At 38.6% G+C, this 19316-nt stretch overlaps 1 protein-coding gene across 1 annotated transcript; it reads right to left on the reverse strand.

Annotated features, from left to right (window-relative positions):
* Nucleotides 1-3132: 3132 nt before the first annotated feature.
* Nucleotides 3133-18363, reverse strand: LOC120627199 (collagen alpha-1(III) chain-like). Its single transcript, XM_039895063.1, has 22 exons — nt 18266-18363; nt 17530-17577; nt 16639-16692; nt 15996-16055; nt 15857-15904; nt 14903-14950; nt 14309-14356; nt 13811-13858; nt 13601-13648; nt 13025-13075; nt 12863-12910; nt 12723-12776; nt 12103-12153; nt 11385-11438; nt 11246-11290; nt 10840-10884; nt 9348-9401; nt 8965-9012; nt 7884-8786; nt 4098-5174; nt 3600-3674; nt 3133-3413 (listed from the first exon to the last, which is right to left on the reverse strand). Exons 1-22 carry the CDS (start codon nt 18339-18341, stop codon nt 3400-3402), a joined length of 2997 nt encoding a protein of 998 aa, XP_039750997.1. The 5' UTR covers nt 18342-18363; the 3' UTR covers nt 3133-3399.
* Between the last annotated feature and the right edge of the window lie 953 nt (nt 18364-19316).

A 19316-nucleotide genomic window follows, 5' to 3' on the forward strand; every position in this document is an offset into this window, starting at 1 on the left:
TATCGTGCAGCACGAGTTTTAGGCTATAGATAAAATAGGTCATTATTGTAATAAAAATGTTAACGAGCTGTATAAAAGAGATAAGGGGTTTATAGATGACACGAGCTTCGAAAATTCGAGCCAAGACTATTAACTTTACAGTCACGCCATCTGTTTTCATTTATCAGATATTAAATAGTGATAAATTTAAATAGTGTACTTTATTCTACTAGTCTAATCAAGTCAAGGGTTAAATTTAATAGACTTTCATCAAACTTAGCTAAGAGCATTCCCAACTAATACACCTTTTAAACAAAAAAAAGAAAACTAAATCAAAATTGGATCGTCGGTTCGCGAGCTATGATGCCACAGACAGACACACATACACAAACACGTCAAACTTAATAATAGCCTTTATCAACAATCTTATAAATTACATTTCCCTTATTCTACTTAGTACTACCAAAATATTTATTTCTCACATCTTATATTTTTGTGTTTGTAATAAATGTATGTAATGGTGCAATTTAAAATCTACTGTCCCTGATTTAGGTAAAAACCTGTATTACAGGCAACAACTTATAACACCCTATCGTTTTTTGAGTCGGGGGTAAAAACTGACGCTTTCTCCAGATATATTTTTAAGTATAGTATAGTAGTATTTTAGTATATTTTTAAATGGCGTCGCCGAAATTTTAAATTCTTATGAGATAACTATTTTAAAATTATTTCTTTTTTCCTACTGATTTCAAGTTTGGTAGCATGAACTAAACATTGTGACATATTTTCATTCAAAATCCTACATTGCTTGAAGACAAAATCTTTGAGAAGAGTTCGCCAGCGGGTGATTCAGAGTCTCAATGTCATAAATATATTATATACAGAGATTAGCTGATTCAGAGCTATGGACAAAGCTCAACGAGTTGCGTTACTGATAGGGCACATAGTTAAGATATATTTATAGATATAGATACTTTGCCGGAAGCTTGGTTCTTAAAAAACATTACTTTCAATAATGTCACATTGTAGTGCCAACGATAGAACGACGTCGTTATAATTATGTATTTAGTGAATTTATAAAATGACTAGCGGACCTGCGCGACTTCGTCCGCGAAAGAATCGACTTAAAAAAATTGACAATTCCGACGATTCCGATATACTTACTACATACTTCCGTCGTTTGGCGTAACGTTTACTGTTCACGCATCGCATCAGAATCTCTCAAACAGGATATTTATAGCCATAATTGTTACTACAAATCCGAAAAAAGAACACAGCATTTTCTGAGATTAGTGCTATCAACAAAACCAAATGCTTTAAAATATTACAATTATGCCTATCCAAAAAACCACGTCAATCTAAAATTCCGTTGCTCAGATTTTGAAAGACAAATGCGGAAAAAATAGCGATGCTATCTTGTAGAAGCTGTTTGCTTTTCCAGACTATATTATAGGTACCCCTACCAAATTTTAGCCAAATCGGTTCATTCGTTGTGGCGTTGAAGCGTAACAAACATATATCCACCTATCCATCCATACATATATCCATCCATCCATACATCTATTCTTACAAACTTTCGCATTTATAATAATAGTAGGATGGTACGCATGCATTCGATCTTTGTCCCATATGCCTTGCGACTTGCTGTTATCTGTGAAGAATTATGTCCTTGATCTCCGACAATATTCATCAGATCTTCTTTAAAGTCAAATAAAAAAAATAAAAAAAACATCGGTGCAAATTTAACGGAGATATAAAGTAAAATTGATGAAAGTTTTCATCCCATTTCCCGGAGGAAACTTATTGTTTATCGGGATAAAAAGTATCCTATCCACCCGGTATATCAGCTACCACAATACCTAATTTTATTAAAATCCGTTCAGTAGTTTCCACGTGATGCCCGGACAGACAGACAGACATACAGACAGACAGGCAGACAAAAATAAAATAAAATTCTGTTTTGGACTCAGTATCAATTGTAAAGCATCCCCTGGTCAAAATTTTCAAAATATATTAAATGTACAGAAATCTTCCAGTTACAGTTTTTTATATTATATTTTATTTTATACTAATATTTTAATCCATTTTACGCTAAAATCATCAAGGTTGAGTTTTATACAGTATTTAGAATACAGATATTTTCCTTCTGACTATATTTGATTACATAGCGATCGGTGGAGTTATCCGGAATAATGTTTTTATTTATAGGGTACGGCCTACGCCAGCGGTCACTTTATTTTTGCTCTGTGTAGACTAACAGTAGTAGTATTACAATGTTTTGTTAACGTATTTTTAAGAAAAGCAACTGTAATCGACCGATGTTCGGCAGTATTGATTTGAAATAAAATCATTAGATTTAAGTAAATTACTAGGCATTGCGCGCGATTTTACATGCGTTGACGATGCGACGCTACGCGCACGCGGTAGCCTTACTCATAGGCATATATACCTTTCATATAATCTATGCCTCTTATGCCCGTATTCACTAAAAATATAAATTCTGTTTTTTTTAATAACCTTAAATCCATACGAATAGTGAAAAATATGATATTACAAACATAAAATACGACACCTTGTGGCAAGAACCATAAACAAGTTAGGCTATATGATTTGCCTAGTGCTGAGACAAAGACGTGCAGATGTGCAATGAAAATCGATTGGTGAAAGGTATGCCAGGGAATCTTCTTTAATTAGGCGTTACTTACTAAAGCATTGCCTTGTTTGTCGTTAGTGAAAAAAAAAATCTTTATATCTCTATAATTTTTTTTTATTGTTTCTATTTTCTTTAGAAAAATAGTTGTGATATCGGACTATAAAAAGTTTTTAATGTATTTATTTATATACAGTAATGACTTTAGTACGCACGAAACCTTCCTATTTACCACCATACCCCTGACAGGCAGTTCAGCTTCTGGCATGTTTACTCATAAAGGCGATGGATATTGCCATTTTATGCCATCTTCCTTCTTTATACGTCAAAAGGTAAGATTGCAGTCAGGGGCTTACTTGTAGTGGTATTCAAAAAAAACATGAATTAAAATAAGAACATATAAACTATTCCTTTCTTATTCCGATTGAGAAGATGCACCCTAAAATTTTAATTTTGTCAAATTACTTACTATTTAGAGAAAAAGGGATTAAATGAAAAAAAAATATGCTTGCTCAATATATTTGGATTTAAGATTAACAATGGTGCCACAAATCTCTTAAACTGAACTAAAGAAGGTATTGCTATCCGTTTAATTATCTTTGCAATAGTAAAGGAACGTACTATGTTAAGAAATGACAATTTGGTTTAGTTTCGAGATTAACATTCACCAATATTAACAATTAAATTTATATATATATATAAAAATATTATATAAAGGTAATCATCTTCCTTTAACTTGTCGCCTTGGTTGATCATTCTTTCTCAGTTTCTCAGTTTCTTTTACCTGTAAATAGATAAATATATTTAAAAAAAAAACGATTTCCAAAACTTATTGATCAGGTAGCTTATATCTTGTGCTAACGAAAAATCAATTGTTTTGTCAAATGATGTTCCTGTTATAATATATACATGAAGAGGTTCATAGAAATTTCATGGACAAAAAACTTCACATAAAAATTAAACAAATTACCATTTACTCCACACGGGCAGAGACTAATTCTTGAGCGATAGTCTTTTTCTCCACGTTCTCCACTCAATTCACGTCCTAAAATGAATAATGTTAGAATGTATTAGAAAGAAAAACTTAGTCAGACGTTTTCTAACTAACTACTCCAAACTAATTCTTCATTTGTTGATTATCGACAGCCCTTTTATTCAACCAAATCTACAGTCTCGCCTTATCACTGTAGTTTACTCCAACGTTAATTTTTGCATTTAGGAATTTGGAAGCAGCTAATCAAATAAAGTGTGTGGGATCGAATAATTTTTTCTGAAATGAAAATGAAAATGAAATGCCCCGCGCTGCTTACACTCGATATAGTATTTCTCTTAAAAACAAAACTATTCACCAATTTTATTTTTCCCTAATGTTTTTTTATGAATGAATAGTAAACATTTGAAACATTAATTTCTTCACTGTTCTAAGATGACAAAAAAGTCACTATGTATACATATTTTTTATATTTACCTCTTCCAAAACGTTCCGTGATTGTCAACTCTGGCAATATGATATAATTGTTCTTCTTTCTTCTGGGTGGCACTCTATAAATAATGACAGGTTTGCATTCTGGGATGCCAGAACCACCAGGAGAATTGCCAGAACCAGAAGGAATGCTGGGAGAACCGCCCGATTGACCAGGATTGCTGGGTGAGCCTCCAGATCCAGATGGACTACTCGGGGAGCCTCCCGGTTGACCAGAGTTGCTAGGAGATCCTCCGGATCCAGACGGACTGCTTGGTGAACCAGAGTTGCTAGGAGATCCTCCAGAGCCGCCTGGTTGACCAGAGTTGCTAGGAGATCCTCCAGATCCAGACGGACTGCTTGGTAAGCCACCTGGTTGACCCGAGTTGCTAGGAGATCCTCCAGAGCCACCTGGTTGACCAGAGTTGCTAGGAGACCCTCCTGATCCAGAAGGACTGCTTGGTGAGCCACCTGTTTGACCAGAGTTGCTAGGAGATCCTCCAGAGCCACCTGGTTGTCCAGAGTTGCTAGGAGATCCTCCGGATCCAGACGGACTGCTTGGTGAGCCACCCTGTTGACCAGAGTTGCTTGGAGATCCTCCAGATCCAGACGGACTGCTTGATGAGCCACCCGGTTGACCAGAGTTGCTTGGAGATCCTCCGGATCCAGACGGACTGCTTGGTGAGCCACCCGGTTGACCAGAGTTGCTTGGAGATCCTCCAGATCCAGACGGACTGCTTGGTGAGCCACCTGTTTGACCAGAGTTGCTAGGAGATCCTCCAGAGCCACCTTGTTGTCCAGAGTTGCTAGGAGATCCTCCGGATCCAGACGGACTGCTTGGTGAGCCACCCGGTTGACCAGAGTTGCTTGGAGATCCTCCGGATCCAGACGGACTGCTTGGTGAGCCACCCGATTGACCAGAGTTGCTTGGAGATCCTCCGGATCCAGACGGACTGCTTGGTGAACCAGAGTTGCTAGGTGATCCTCCAGAGCCGCCCGGTTGACCAGAGTTGCTGGGAGATCCTCCAGATCCAGACGGACTGCTTGGTGAGCCACCCGGTTGACCAGAGTTGCTTGGAGATCCTCCGGATCCAGACGGACTGCTTGGTGAACCAGAGTTGCTAGGAGATCCTCCAGAGCCGCCTGGTTGACCAGAGTTGCTGGGAGACCCTCCTGATCCAGATGGACTGCTTGGTGAGCCACTCGGTTGACCAGAGTTGCTAGGAGATCCTCCAGATCCAGAAGGACTGCTTGGTGAGCCACCTGTTTGACCAGAGTTGCTAGGAGATCCTCCAGAGCCACCTGGTTGTCCAGAGTTGCTAGGAGATCCTCCGGATCCAGACGGACTGCTTGGTGAGCCACCCTGTTGACCAGAGTTGCTTGGAGATCCTCCAGATCCAGACGGACTGCTTGGTGAGCCACCCGGTTGACCAGAGTTGCTTGGAGATCCTCCGGATCCAGACGGACTGCTTGGTGAGCCACCCGGTTGACCAGAGTTGCTTGGAGATCCTCCAGATCCAGACGGACTGCTTGGTGAGCCACCTGTTTGACCAGAGTTGCTAGGAGATCCTCCAGAGCCACCTTGTTGTCCAGAGTTGCTAGGAGATCCTCCGGATCCAGACGGACTGCTTGGTGAGCCACCCGGTTGACCAGAGTTGCTTGGAGATCCTCCTGATCCAGACGGACTGCTTGGTGAGCCACCCGGTTGACCAGAGTTGCTAGGAGATCCTCCAGATCCAGACGGACTGCTTGGTGAGCCACCTGGTTGTCCAGAGTTGCTAGGAGATCCTCCGGATCCAGACGGACTGCTTGGTGAGCCACCCGGTTGACCAGAGTTGCTAGGAGATCCTCCAGATCCAGACGGACTGCTTGGTGAGCCACCCGGTTGACCAGAGTTGCTTGGAGATCCTCCGGATCCAGACGGACTGCTTGGTGAGCCACCCGGTTGACCAGAGTTGCTAGGAGATCCTCCGGATCCAGATGGACTGCTTGGTGACCCAGAGTTGCTAGGAGATCCTCCAGAGCCACTTGGTTGACCAGAGTTGCTAGGAGACCCTCCTGATCCAGAAGGACTGCTTGATGAACCGCTTGATTGACCGGGTTTTCCTGGTGATCCGGGTTTTCCCGGTGAACCTGGTTTTCCTGGCTTGCCTGGTCTTCCAGGACGGCCTGGTCTCCCTGGTTTACCTGGCTTGCCAGGTCGTCCTGGCCGTCCTTTATTACCACCCGGTTGACCAGAGTTGCCGGGAGATCCTCCATTTCCAGATGGACTGCTTGGTGACCCAGAGTTGCTTGGTGATCCTCCAGAGCCAGATGGACTGCTTGGTGAACCAGAGTTGCTAGGAGATCCTCCAGACCCAGATGGACTGCTTGGTAGGCCACCTGGTTGACCAGAGTTGCTTGGAGACCCTCCAGATCCAGATGGACTGCTTGGTGATCCTGAGTTGCTAGGAGATCCCCCAGATCCGGATGGACTGCTCGGTGAACCTGAGTTGCTAGGGGACCCTCCAGATCCAGATGGACTGCTTGGCGAGCCAGAATTGCTAGGAGATCCTCCAGATCCAGATGGACTGCTTGGTGAGCCACCCGGTTGACCAGAGTTGCTTGGAGATCCCCCAGATCCAGACGGACTGCTTGGTGAGCCACCCGGTTGACCAGAGTTGCTAGGAGATCCTCCAGAGCCAGACGGACTGCTTGGTGAGCCACCTGGTTGACCAGAGTTGCTAGGAGATCCTCCAGATCCAGACGGACTGCTTGGTGAGCCATCTTGTTGACCAGAGTTGCTGGGAGATCCTCCAGATCCAGACGGACTGCTTGGTGAGCTACCTGGTTGACCAGAGTTGCTAGGAGAACCTCCAGAGCCAGACGGACTGCTTGGTGAGCCACCTGGTTGACCAGAGTTGCTAGGAGATCCTCCAGATCCAGACGGACTGCTTGGTGAGCCACCTTGTTGACCAGAGTTGCTCGGAGATCCTCCAGATCCAGATGGACTGCTTGGTGAGCCACTCGGTTGACCAGAGTTGCTAGGAGATCCTCCAGATCCAGACGGACTGCTTGGTGAGCCACCTGGTTGACCAGAGTTGCTAGGAGACCCTCCTGATCCAGATGGGCTGCTTGGTGAGCCACTTGGTTGACCAGAGTTGCTTGGGGATCCTCCAGATCCAGACGGACTGCTTGGTGAGCCACCCGGTTGACCAGAGTTGCTTGGAGATCCTCCGGATCCAGACGGACTGCTTGGTGAGCCACCCGGTTGACCAGAGTTGCTTGGAGATCCTCCAGATCCAGACGGGCTGCTTGGTGAGCCACCTGTTTGACCAGAGTTGCTAGGAGATCCTCCAGAGCCACCTTGTTGTCCAGAGTTGCTAGGAGATCCTCCAGATCCAGATGGACTGCTTGGTGAGCCACTCGGTTGACCAGAGTTGCTAGGAGATCCTCCAGTTCCAGACGGACTGCTTGGTGAGCTACCTTGTTGACCAGAGTTGCTAGGAGATCCTCCAGATCCAGATGGACTGCTTGGTGAGCCACTTGGTTGACCAGAATTGCTAGGAGACCCTCCAGATCCAGATGGACTGCTTGATGAGCCACCCGGTTGACCAGAGTTGCTTGGAGATCCTCCGGATCCAGACGGACTGCTTGGTGAGCCACCTGGTTGACCAGAGTTGCTAGGAGATCCTCCAGATCCAGACGGACTGCTTGGTGAGCTACCTGGTTGACCAGAGTTGCTAGGAGATCCTCCAGAGCCAGACGGACTGCTTGGTGAGCCACCCGATTGACCAGAGTTGCTAGGAGAACCTCCAGAGCCAGACGGACTGCTTGGTGAGCCACCTGGTTGACCAGAGTTGCTAGGAGATCCTCCAGATCCAGACGGACTGCTTGGTGAGCCACCTTGTTGACCAGAGTTGCTCGGAGATCCTCCAGATCCAGATGGACTGCTTGGTGAGCCACTCGGTTGACCAGAGTTGCTAGGAGATCCTCCAGATCCAGACGGACTGCTTGGTGAGCCACCTGGTTGACCAGAGTTGCTAGGAGACCCTCCTGATCCAGATGGGCTGCTTGGTGAGCCACTTGGTTGACCAGAGTTGCTTGGGGATCCTCCAGATCCAGACGGACTGCTTGGTGAGCCACCCGGTTGACCAGAGTTGCTTGGAGATCCTCCGGATCCAGACGGACTGCTTGGTGAGCCACCCGGTTGACCAGAGTTGCTTGGAGATCCTCCAGATCCAGACGGACTGCTTGGTGAGCCACCCGGTTGACCAGAGTTGCTTGGAGATCCTCCGGATCCAGACGGACTGCTTGGTGAGCCACCCGGTTGACCAGAGTTGCTTGGAGATCCTCCAGATCCAGACGGGCTGCTTGGTGAGCCACCTGTTTGACCAGAGTTGCTAGGAGATCCTCCAGAGCCACCTTGTTGTCCAGAGTTGCTAGGAGATCCTCCAGACCCAGATGGACTGCTTGGTGAACCTCCCGATTGACCTGAGTTGCTAGGAGATCCTCCAGACCCAGATGGACTGCTTGGTGAACCTGAGTTGCTAGGAGATCCTCCAGATCCCGATGGACTGCTTGGTGAGCCACCCGTTTGACCAGAGTTACTAGGAGACCCTCCAGATCCAGATGGACTGCTTGGCGAGCCGCCAGATTGTCCAGGACTTCCGGGATTTTGACCAGTTGGCTTTCGTCTTCTTCCTCGCGATTTAGCTGGTTTATAAATGGAAAAATTTATTTAATTATTTTGCTACTTTACTTATAAAATCGATTTTCAATCTCAAGAAACAAACATCACATTTTGTTGCTATTTTAAATTGTGTCCCCCAAATTACAAGGTTACTGAGGGTTACTTAGACAAACATTGAGTAATTAGTTACAATTTCCTTACCGGAAGCACGTGCGCTTGCAGATGATTTTCCACCTCCATTTGATGTTGCTGCGTAATAGATAGAATGGTATCAAATATTTTATCAATAACCTCGTGAAAAGATATCAATAGTTCGCTTTTATACAAAAAGCATTATTTGACATAGTTTTATCGAGATGACAGATTTTCACCTACTAGCAACTCTAGGGCATGTTGCTTAACATTATGTTTGTCAATCACGAAAATTTTGTATGGAAACTAAACTCGATAACCGGGAAGGTTGTACCTAGCAGCCTTATAATAATTGACTTATAGCAGGATTCAGCATTCAGAGCATCCTTGTAGATACTAAAATTAATTGTCATATAAAGAAAAAAAAATTGAAAATAAAAATTTCAATCTACCTTTGGCACTAGCATTAGCATTTGCTTCGCTGGTTCCTTCACCGCCATTGTCGTCTATGAAAAGTATAAAGATAAAATATTAGAAGAAGGCTGATTCACTAACTTAGTTTACAACAAATTTAGTTAACTGCCGGTTTATACCCTCTTTTATTACACTCGCCTACCGAGATAAATTAAACTCAGTTGGAAACTAAGGTTTCAAAATGCTAAATATGGATTTAACAGGTTATTTGGTGTCAAAGTTCAACTGTGGCTAGTTAAATATGGTGTCAATTGAGATAATAAATCGGCCTACTGGACGCCACGGTTTCACCCGCATTAACTAAGTGTTTTAACGTAATGTTGTAATATTATAGTTTAAGACCCACGTATTAATAGACGTAAACTTACCACCCTAACTCATTACGCAATTTTTTCATGACACTTGCCCTTGTCTGCTATCTCACTTGGTAGTAAGCGATGACGTATTCTAAGATGTTAGCAATCTAGCCGGTTAAGTGTAATGGCATATCAAGCGCATATCCCTTATCTACGCGACTTTGTACTAGAACGCTACGTCGACATGTCTTTATCGGTATGGTGGTAACTGAATAGTACGAACGAGTAATAATACGAACCGTGTGATCAAGCGCAATAGATTTAATACAAACTCTAATTTCGATGTATTATTTTTCAACTTTACGAACCGACATAAATACTTTATTTTAAGTTTTTTCAAACTCATTTAATTAAGATCGACAGAAATCCGATAAAACAGTAAGTAATATTTACATTTACTCTGTGCAAAAGGATAAAGCAGCTTATTAGCACTCATTCTCTTGGATAGTTTTACAAATACAAGTTACAATAATTTCAGGCAGAATAATATTATTACTAAAATGAAATATAAGCTGTGTTACTCGACGAAAATTTAGCCACCTATAAATAATTGAAATATTAAAATCAAATAAGTATTGTTTGAGTTTATCCACTGTAAAGAAACGGCCAATAAATCCTCTTCCTCTTTATAATAATAGTTATCATCATCATCATAATTTCATTACCGGCTCATTACAGAGCACTGGTTTTCTCCCGCAGTGAGAAGGATTTGGCCGTCCACCACGCTGGCCTAGTGTGGATTTGTGGACTATATATTAGTATATTTAAATAATTCACCGGAGGTTGGCGTAAAAATAATTAATACAAATTCATATACCAGTGATTAACGTTTAAGCTAATGACTTGCCACTCATTTTTAAATTATTGAGACGTAATTTATCATGGGTTAGGGTTTGTTTTAGGCTAGTATTAAAAAAGCTATATAAGAAAATGATGACAATATAACGCCAAACAATTCATCCTCCGTCAGGCAAATGCGAAAATTAAGGCGTCCAATGTAACGTAGTAAGTAATTATTACCCGAAATTGACCGATAATCTTTCGCCTATTTTTTTTATCATCACATCAATATCGTGATAACTTTAGAGTATACAATAAATAATACGAATCTTACCTCCGTCGTCATCATTGCCGTCAGATCCGTCACCGCCCTCTTCTTCTGAAAGTTGTAAGAAAGTAAAAATAACAATCATAAGTAAAAAAATAAACATACTATGACAATACGCCATATCGCCTTTAGCCCCCAAAGTAAGCGTAGCTAGTGTATTAGATACTAAGATGACTGATGAATATTTTTATGAATACCATACATAAATTCTTATAATATACAGATAAACACCCAGACACTGTAAAACATTCATGCTCATCACACAAACATTATCCAGTTGTGGGAATCGACCCCACGGCTTTGGACTCAGAAAGCGGGGTCGCTGCCCACTGTGCCAGTCGGCCGTCAATCATACATGCTTAGTTTTTATGACTTTACAGCAAAGTGCAATATTCAACCGTCCTAAACTTACCTCCACCTCCATTGCTGCCCTTTGATCCTTTGCCGCCATTTTGTTCTGTAAATAATTGTATACATATTTACTGCTCATGATTTGTGATTACTTTACTGAACTAGTATTTCAATTAAAATTACTGCCTGCCATTACTTACTGCCTGTACCACCGCTACCATTGTTTCCCTCTAATCCTTCATCTCCCTCTTCTTCTGTAAAGATATAAAATAAATAAATTAATTAATAAATAATCAATATACTACGACAATACACGCATCGCCATCTAGCCCTAAATTAAGCGTAGCTTGTGTAATGAGCACTAAGATAAATGTAAAACATCACTTCGACCTATACAACCAGGCCACTACAGAGCACGGGAGCTCCTCCCACAATGAGAAGGGGTTAAGGCCGTAGTCCACTACGCAGGCCAAGTGCGGATAGGTGGACTCCACACACGTTTCAGAACATTATGTTGAATTCTTAGGCATGCAGGTTTCCTCACGATGTTTTCCTTCACCGTTAAAGAAGTGATATTTTAATTACTTAAAACGCATATAACTTAGAGGTGCGTGCTGGGATTCGAACTCGGCCGCCCTGAAAGAGAAGTCAAGCTCCTACCCAATGCCCTATCACGGCTTCGATGACTGTAAAATAATACACCTAAACACTTGTAATATAAAAATAAACACTACTAAAAATCATACATGTACATCTTTAATCATTTTCCAGTTGAGGGAATCGAACCCACACCTGGATTCAGAAAGCAGGCCGATTAGCCAGGTCACCGAAAGTTAACATCAAATGCTCATGCTGTTTTTTTCTTTACTGCACTTTGTACGCACACAAATGTTTTACAAGTAAGAAACATTAACTTACCGTCGCCATTATCATCACTGTTTCCTTCTGACCCTTCCCCACCTGTTTGTTCTGGAAATGTATAAAGATTGTTTTATGTTTTTTTTAAGGTTATACTACTTTTGGCGCGTTAGGACAAAGTGATGAGAGTAATTTTTTACGATGCGCGCGACACCCTAAAGGTTTAACAGTTATATTAAAATAAACTTTATTTGACTAGATTATGACTTATAATAAAACTTTGAATTTATTAAATATTTTCTATTGTTAGTGTAGTTTTTCCTACAAACGTAGAATAAGGCGAAAGATGAAATTTTTGAAAAGATTTTTATCTTGTTCCGCCAAAGAAGTATAACTTCTAATGTGGTTATGTTTTTTTAGGTATATAGATGAGCGCTTGACTGCAATCACACCTGATGGTAAGTGTTGATGCAGCCCAAGGTGGAGGTGGTGGCGCTTGCCTAGAAGATGCCAATTCAATATTGATTTGAAGGTAACTAAAATTGTTAAGAAAATGGGAAAATGGGAGCTGCAGATATGCAGATCCTTACGGGGCTTCGCGGTTTGCTGGTAAATAGGTAAAGTAACTGCAATTTTTTGACTTTATTGCACAGTGCTATAAATAAAAATTCTTTACTTACTGCCTTCACCGCCACTACCGTTGCTTCCCTCTGATCCTTTACCTCCATTTTGTTCTGTTAAAGTGTAAAAGATAGTCATCAGTAATCACATTGTTTATAATTTTACAACACTGTGATACAATTGAGAATCCATTACTTACTGCCTCCACTACCATTGCTTCCTTCTGATCCTCCTTGTCCCTTTTGTTCTGTAAAATTAAAGTATATAATTACCATAAGGTAATTCGCACATAATTCATTTTTACTTTACTTTACAGTGTTATAATTAATAATAGTAGATATATAAGTAATAGTTTACTTACTGCCGCCACCACCACCACCGCTTCCCTCTGAACCTTTGCCGCCATTTTCTTCTATAACATATAATTTTTATGAAGGTCAAAACTCAAGAAAGTTAGTTCACTCCGTTTGATGTCAAACGGGGCATAAATAACTAGCTGATAAAATCCATAGTATTTTTTTATTTTTTTTATTTATACATATATATATAAATATATATAAAAACAAGGTTTACTATGACCCACAAATATTTTAATAGATTCAGGTAAAAAGTCCTAATTTGAACGTTCACATAACTTACAAATTTAAAATAGTGTAAGTTATGTGAACGGGAGAACATGAGTTTATTATTTTATATTGTATGACCTTAATTTGGCACTTAAATAAATGGAGTTTAGTATAAATATTCAATCATCTGTCCATCGTTTTAAGGCTCTGGATTTAGATAAAAAATCTAGCTTTTTAACGCTAAAAAGCTTAAAGTCAAACACGAACTTTTTATATAATACATCATAATACACTTAATTATATAGAAAAATTAAGGTAATAATTGATTGACGGCAACTAGAGATAGTGTATTAAATTAATTGTTGACTTACCGCCACCATTATCACCTTCTGACCCTTCATCATTCACTTCGCTTTCCGCTGTATTAAAAAAACAATTATTAATTAAACTACAAATAAAAAATAGTGTGTTTAAAATTCTGGTACTCAGATAATTTAAACTCAAGAACTACGTTAATTCAACTGGATGTATGTCTGGATATATCTCATTAAATAAAATTGTAAGTACTATAAATAACTCACCAGAGGCTTGTGCATTTGCTTCAGAAGATCCGTCTCCTTCGCTTTCAGCTGAAGCATTAAAGTTATTATTATTTTATTTATTCAATAATTAATAAATATAGTAAAAATAATTTTCATATTATTTGAAATCAAAGTGTATGTCTATTTTTGTAACTTGTAACAAAACAAAAACTTTCATGATTTTTTATTTTAATGTATGTTATAGATTTTCTATATGTGTTAAAATTTATGTTAAGATGATTAACATAATAAGAACACCAAGAACAGGAATGTATTATTATAAAATATTCAATTTGATAGATATTTCTCGGCATAAATTATATAAAAAACGCTAATAAAGAGATAAGTCAAATACTAATAATTGATTTGAATTCAATGTTACTATTTGAATGTGAATTTTGAGAATTCTCGAGAATTCTCGAGAATTTAGGGTATTTTGTGTATTTTATTTTGTATTGAATTAAGTTTAAAAGTATTAGTTTTAAACAGTTTTCTTACCTTTGGCAGCTGCATTTGCTTTAGCAGATCCATTACCTTTGCTCTCCGCTGCAACGAATATATTTTAAAGATTACGAAGAGTGCTTGGCTTCAATATATTAACCTATATATGTTAATTTAATTTCTATCCAGATATATAAAGAAGCCTCGGAAGACGGTGCATTTAAATACGTAATTTTCGAAAGAAACAAACGTCGTTTCATTTTAACGTAAAGGCCAGTTAAACATTCTTTACTATCAAATGGAATTTATAGAATTTAGATATTGTAGTAATTTAACATCGTAATTTTTTAACATCGTGTCCCAAAAATTGGTCCTCTCGTCTGGTGACCCAAGACTTATTTAGCCCAAAGGCTAAGTCTAGCAATTGAAAGGGGCAATACCATGCCCATAAGTTAACAGTTAGACGGCTTATATTTATAGTAAATATTAATTTTAGTTTGTAAATATTATTTCCCTTGAAAAATATATTTTTCGTTGGTTTGTTAACAAAAAAAAAGTAATTTATAAGATAATGATTTGCCTAGGAATATCTCACTAGTAAATACATTTTAATAATATGGTTGTCCAGCTTATGTCTAAAATGTTGCGTACCTTTGGCAGCTGCTTTTGCTTCGGCAGAACCATTACCGTCGCTCTCCGCTGGAAGAGATTAATTTTTAATATAGGTTTATCCTAAGAGTATAATTTCTTAACACCACCGTCATTCTCAGACAATTCATGTCCATCTGCTGGGCACAGGTCTCCTTTTTCATAAGAAAAATCACCATACAAATCGATAGGCCTTAAACGATTTTTATCACATAGTGATGATAATGGAAACCGACGGCTTAGCGTGCTTCCTAAGGCTGGACGGGTGGACTGATTGACACTGTTCAAACTGCAAGTCTGCAGTTATACTGAGAATTTCTTAAGACAATTATTTAGGTACTATAAATATATATGTGATGGTGATATTGATATGGCCAAAGAAATATATAATTTATGAATGTTTGGCCCGATTTAGGAATTCTACCCAGAACATAGCGATCTTTAGTTGAACATGGTACCAACAAAATAGCACAAATGATCGCTAGACTAAAATGTAAAAAGTTATTAACCAAAAATTGTTATCTATCCAATATAAAAAAATTTAGACCTCTATCTCGAGACAAATATTTTAATAATAGCAAAATATAACAGAGCGATCATCTTCTTGATCAACAGTTTTACGTGCAAAAGAAGAACATTTGTTTGAAGATAAGTCTCGCATATAAAGGGGCTGCAATATAGTGCAAACAGTTTCGAAGATAAACAAGTCAATCTAGATTGTCCATTAGATAAATAAAATTGGCAATCGTTTGACTGCTGCTTGCTAAATTATGTAGGTAGGCAAAAATGCAAATAACTCTGAGTAACTTAATTAAATCCGAAGTTGAACTTTTTACGATGAAACATGTCAAAAACATGTCTGAATTACGCACGGGACGAATTTCCAGTGGCCACCGTTGCACGTTAAATGATTAAACAACATTTTACTACTTTATGTAATCTCTAAAAATATCATACCTTTGGCAGCTGCATTTGCTTCGGCAGATCCACCGCCTTCGTTTTCCGCTGCAAGCGATTATAATATTTAAATTAATAATGGTATTTTAAGTAGTTTTACATTATTAATTCTTATTATGTGCCAAAGCCCCATTCTTACCATCGGCGTCAGCATCTGCATCTGCATCTGCATCTGCAGATCCATCGCCTTCACTCTCCGCTATAACAAAAAGAGCATAATAACTGAACGGATCAAAAGAGACCCATCTTCTCTCATATTAACCCTCCTTTTAAGCCATAGTTTACCACGCTTGCCAAATGCGGATTTTCACTTGCTCTTGAGAACATTGCGGAGAATTCTCAGGCATGCAGATGTCCTTCTGGGAAGTATACAACGGGTTCCGAAGACGTCTACTAAAGCCAACGAGAGGGACATGCCGTGGTAGTTTTTAGTTTGGGTAAACGCGTCCCACATAACATTACCTACATAACCTCTGTCCTGCCCAAAAGGACAAAGGTAGCCATAAAGCTTTTCCATCGCGACAAAGGCATGCATGTGTCCTTGTGATATTATCCTTTAAGAGATGCTTCAAACGCACTTAACAACGAAAAGTGCGTGCCGGGGATGGAACTCGGTCCACCCGAAAGGGAATCCAAATCGTGATACAAATCTTTATAATATTACCAAAACAGTAAAAATAGTAATACAAAGATGCTAAGTAGCCGTTTAGTAAATACCTGTATCAAGGTAAGCTCGGAGGTAAGCTAAGTAAAGACGGTCTTATAAATTGAAGGTTACTTACCAGAAGCATCTGCGCTCGCGCTTGCTCTTGCTGATCCTTCACCTTCACTCTTCGCTGAAATTATTTTGATTATTATTATTTTCACAAAATTAGGGTCAGATTCTTTAAAGCTTTTGACCTTATTCAATTCGCTACATGACAACAATGCGTAAGGCATCGTGATGTGATCCATCTAAAGTGTAAGATAGTTATATCCCTTATTCCTTATCTTTCAATAAATAAGTTTTACTTCTATAATAAATCTATAATTTGCGCAGCGCTGCGATTGGCGCAGTGGGCAGTGACCCTGCTTTCTGAGCCAAGGCCGTGGGTTCGATTTCCACAACTGGACAATGTTTGTGTGATGAACATGATTGTTTTTCAGTGTCTGGGTGCTTATCTATATATTATAAGTATTTATGTATACTATTCATATTATAATTAATCATCAGTCATCTTAGTACCCATAACACAAGCTATGCTTACTTTGGGGCTAGATGGCGATGTGTCGTAGTATATTTATTTATTTTAATTTGGAAATTATTTGTAAACGTTGTGAAAACCTGTAATAAGCTAAACATTCACTTAGCTCACAACGTAAAAACTTGGACAAGAAAAAATGTATTAGCGGTTGGTTTTCCTAAATAAATAAATAAATAATCTTAATAATCCCCGAAAAGTTTGGAAACTATTATGTTCATTGCAAATGATAGACACTAAAATATTTAGTTGAACGATTTAATTATTTATGAAATGGAGTGCTTTCGACTAGGTATTTAGGTTATTGGGTGAGATGCGGACGCCTGCTGTTCCGAGGTGTCATAATCACAAATTGACCCATCAATGGGCTGACGATTTATGGTAATACAGCAGATGATAACATCTGAACTGTTAGTATACTGATAAACTTACCACTTGCTATTGCATTCGCTTCGGCTTTAGAGCCGGAATTTCTGCCACCTGTTAAATTAAATATTAAACATATGTAACTTTTTTTTAAATCAGGAATCAAAGAAAACATATTTTGACATCCTGCCACACATTAATGCCAACGACACCACGTATGTTAACTAAGCCTTGTGCTGCATGCACCATATAGTCAAAGCATACGGCGCTGATTCTTTAGTTGGTACCTTGTACCAGGTGGCACCCATAATTCATGCAAATAGCCATTTAATTAAATGCATTCTTTGTATCTTAATATGAGTGCATTGTTGTATTATTTATTAAAATAAATAAATCGAAAAATATGTACTACGCAGATTGAAAGAAAGAAAGAAAAAAAATATTTGCGCCCGTGGGAGCGTACAGCGCTGATTTTCAGCTAGCACCTTTTACCAGGTGACACTGCCATCCACTGACGACATTTTAATATTTTATTTTAATAATAAACTAAGCAAAAGTTATATAAAAAAACACAACAATAAAACGAATACCACTAAATAAACCCACAACTATAATAATAATAAATTAAAAGTAATAAACTTGAAAATAAAAACGTTCATATATCAATAACTAATTAAACACACAGTGTGAAAGGTAGATACATAATTGAAACCATACAGGATTGCAGACCATAGCAGGAGTTATTAAATATTGAAACAATTATAGAGGGCTACATTTTTTTATACAAAACGTTTCTACTTACCATTGCCAGTATGTTTGGCTAGTAGCCCTAGAGGTGCAACTAATAAGAATAATATTATTAGACCCTTTGTACCCATTTTGTTTGGGCTCAAGTGACTGATGTTTGCTTAGATTACCTTGGCTTATAAAGGTGAAAATCTATAAAAAAATTTATAGATGTTAAAAAAATCGTGGCGATAAAACAATATTATAATGTTTATTTTTATTAGAAAATTTATATCTTAAATAAAAGGAGTCGTGATTTTCTTATAATAAACATTTATATTTAATCTTTTTTAAGTAGCTCATTAGACGAAGTACACTTTCTTTCTGGCTACCGGTTGGGTGGGTCGTGGTAAGAATTCAGCCTATTGAAATTCTTAAAACAAGTTCAAAATTCCTTTTGAATATTATATAATATAACCTTTTGCATGATGTTTCTATTTTGTTTAATCGTTTATAATGTTATAGTTGTACACGTATTTTACTAAAATCTTTTTGAAATGTACAGATAAAATAAGCTCACTTAAATTTACCGAAAATGGCGTCTTATAATACGTTGCGTAAATTGTGGGAGTCATACTCAACTTTTCAGACAAAATGAAAACGGTCGATAACAATATTCTATCAATATGCCTACGAAGAATAGTAATATGAATGTAGACATCTTGGTTTTATGGCATCATAGGAGCGAAATCGCTTCAATATTAGCCATTGTACTGTAGCACCCTCATTTTTACTGCCAAATGCATGCTGGAACTTTTCAACTTTAGCCTGGCGTCCATTTATGGTAAATTCAACTAAATGATTAAATAAAAATAAACTGAAATGCAACTATTATTTTCAAAGAAAATCTATTTATTTTTATGGTAAAAGGCAAGCAGGTTTATATTTATAATAATCTAAACATAAAAAATACAACGTGGATTAAATTTAAATACAAGAACACAGTGATCGAACAAATTCATAGTTACCATAAATTTCTCAACCATTAAAAAAAATACAAATAATTAAGTTAATAATGAATACAAGCTTATAAAACTAGAATATGAACTACTTAGTGCATTACAATA

The sequence above is a fragment of the Pararge aegeria genome, chromosome 11 (genome assembly GCF_905163445.1).
Source record: "Pararge aegeria chromosome 11, ilParAegt1.1, whole genome shotgun sequence".
NCBI lineage: Eukaryota > Metazoa > Arthropoda > Insecta > Lepidoptera > Nymphalidae > Pararge > Pararge aegeria.

Coding starts and splice junctions, on each gene's coding strand:
- LOC120627199 (XM_039895063.1), bottom strand. CDS start 18,341: ATGGGTACAAAGGGTCTAATAATATTATTCTTATTAGTTGCACCTCTA. Junction 13,076..13,600: donor AGAAGGTGATAATGGTGGCG/GTAAGTCAACAA, acceptor TATATGTTATAG/AAGAAAATGGCGGCAAAGGT. Junction 12,154..12,722: donor CGGTAGTGGCGGTGAAGGCA/GTAAGTAAAGAA, acceptor ATACATTTCCAG/AACAAACAGGTGGGGAAGGG.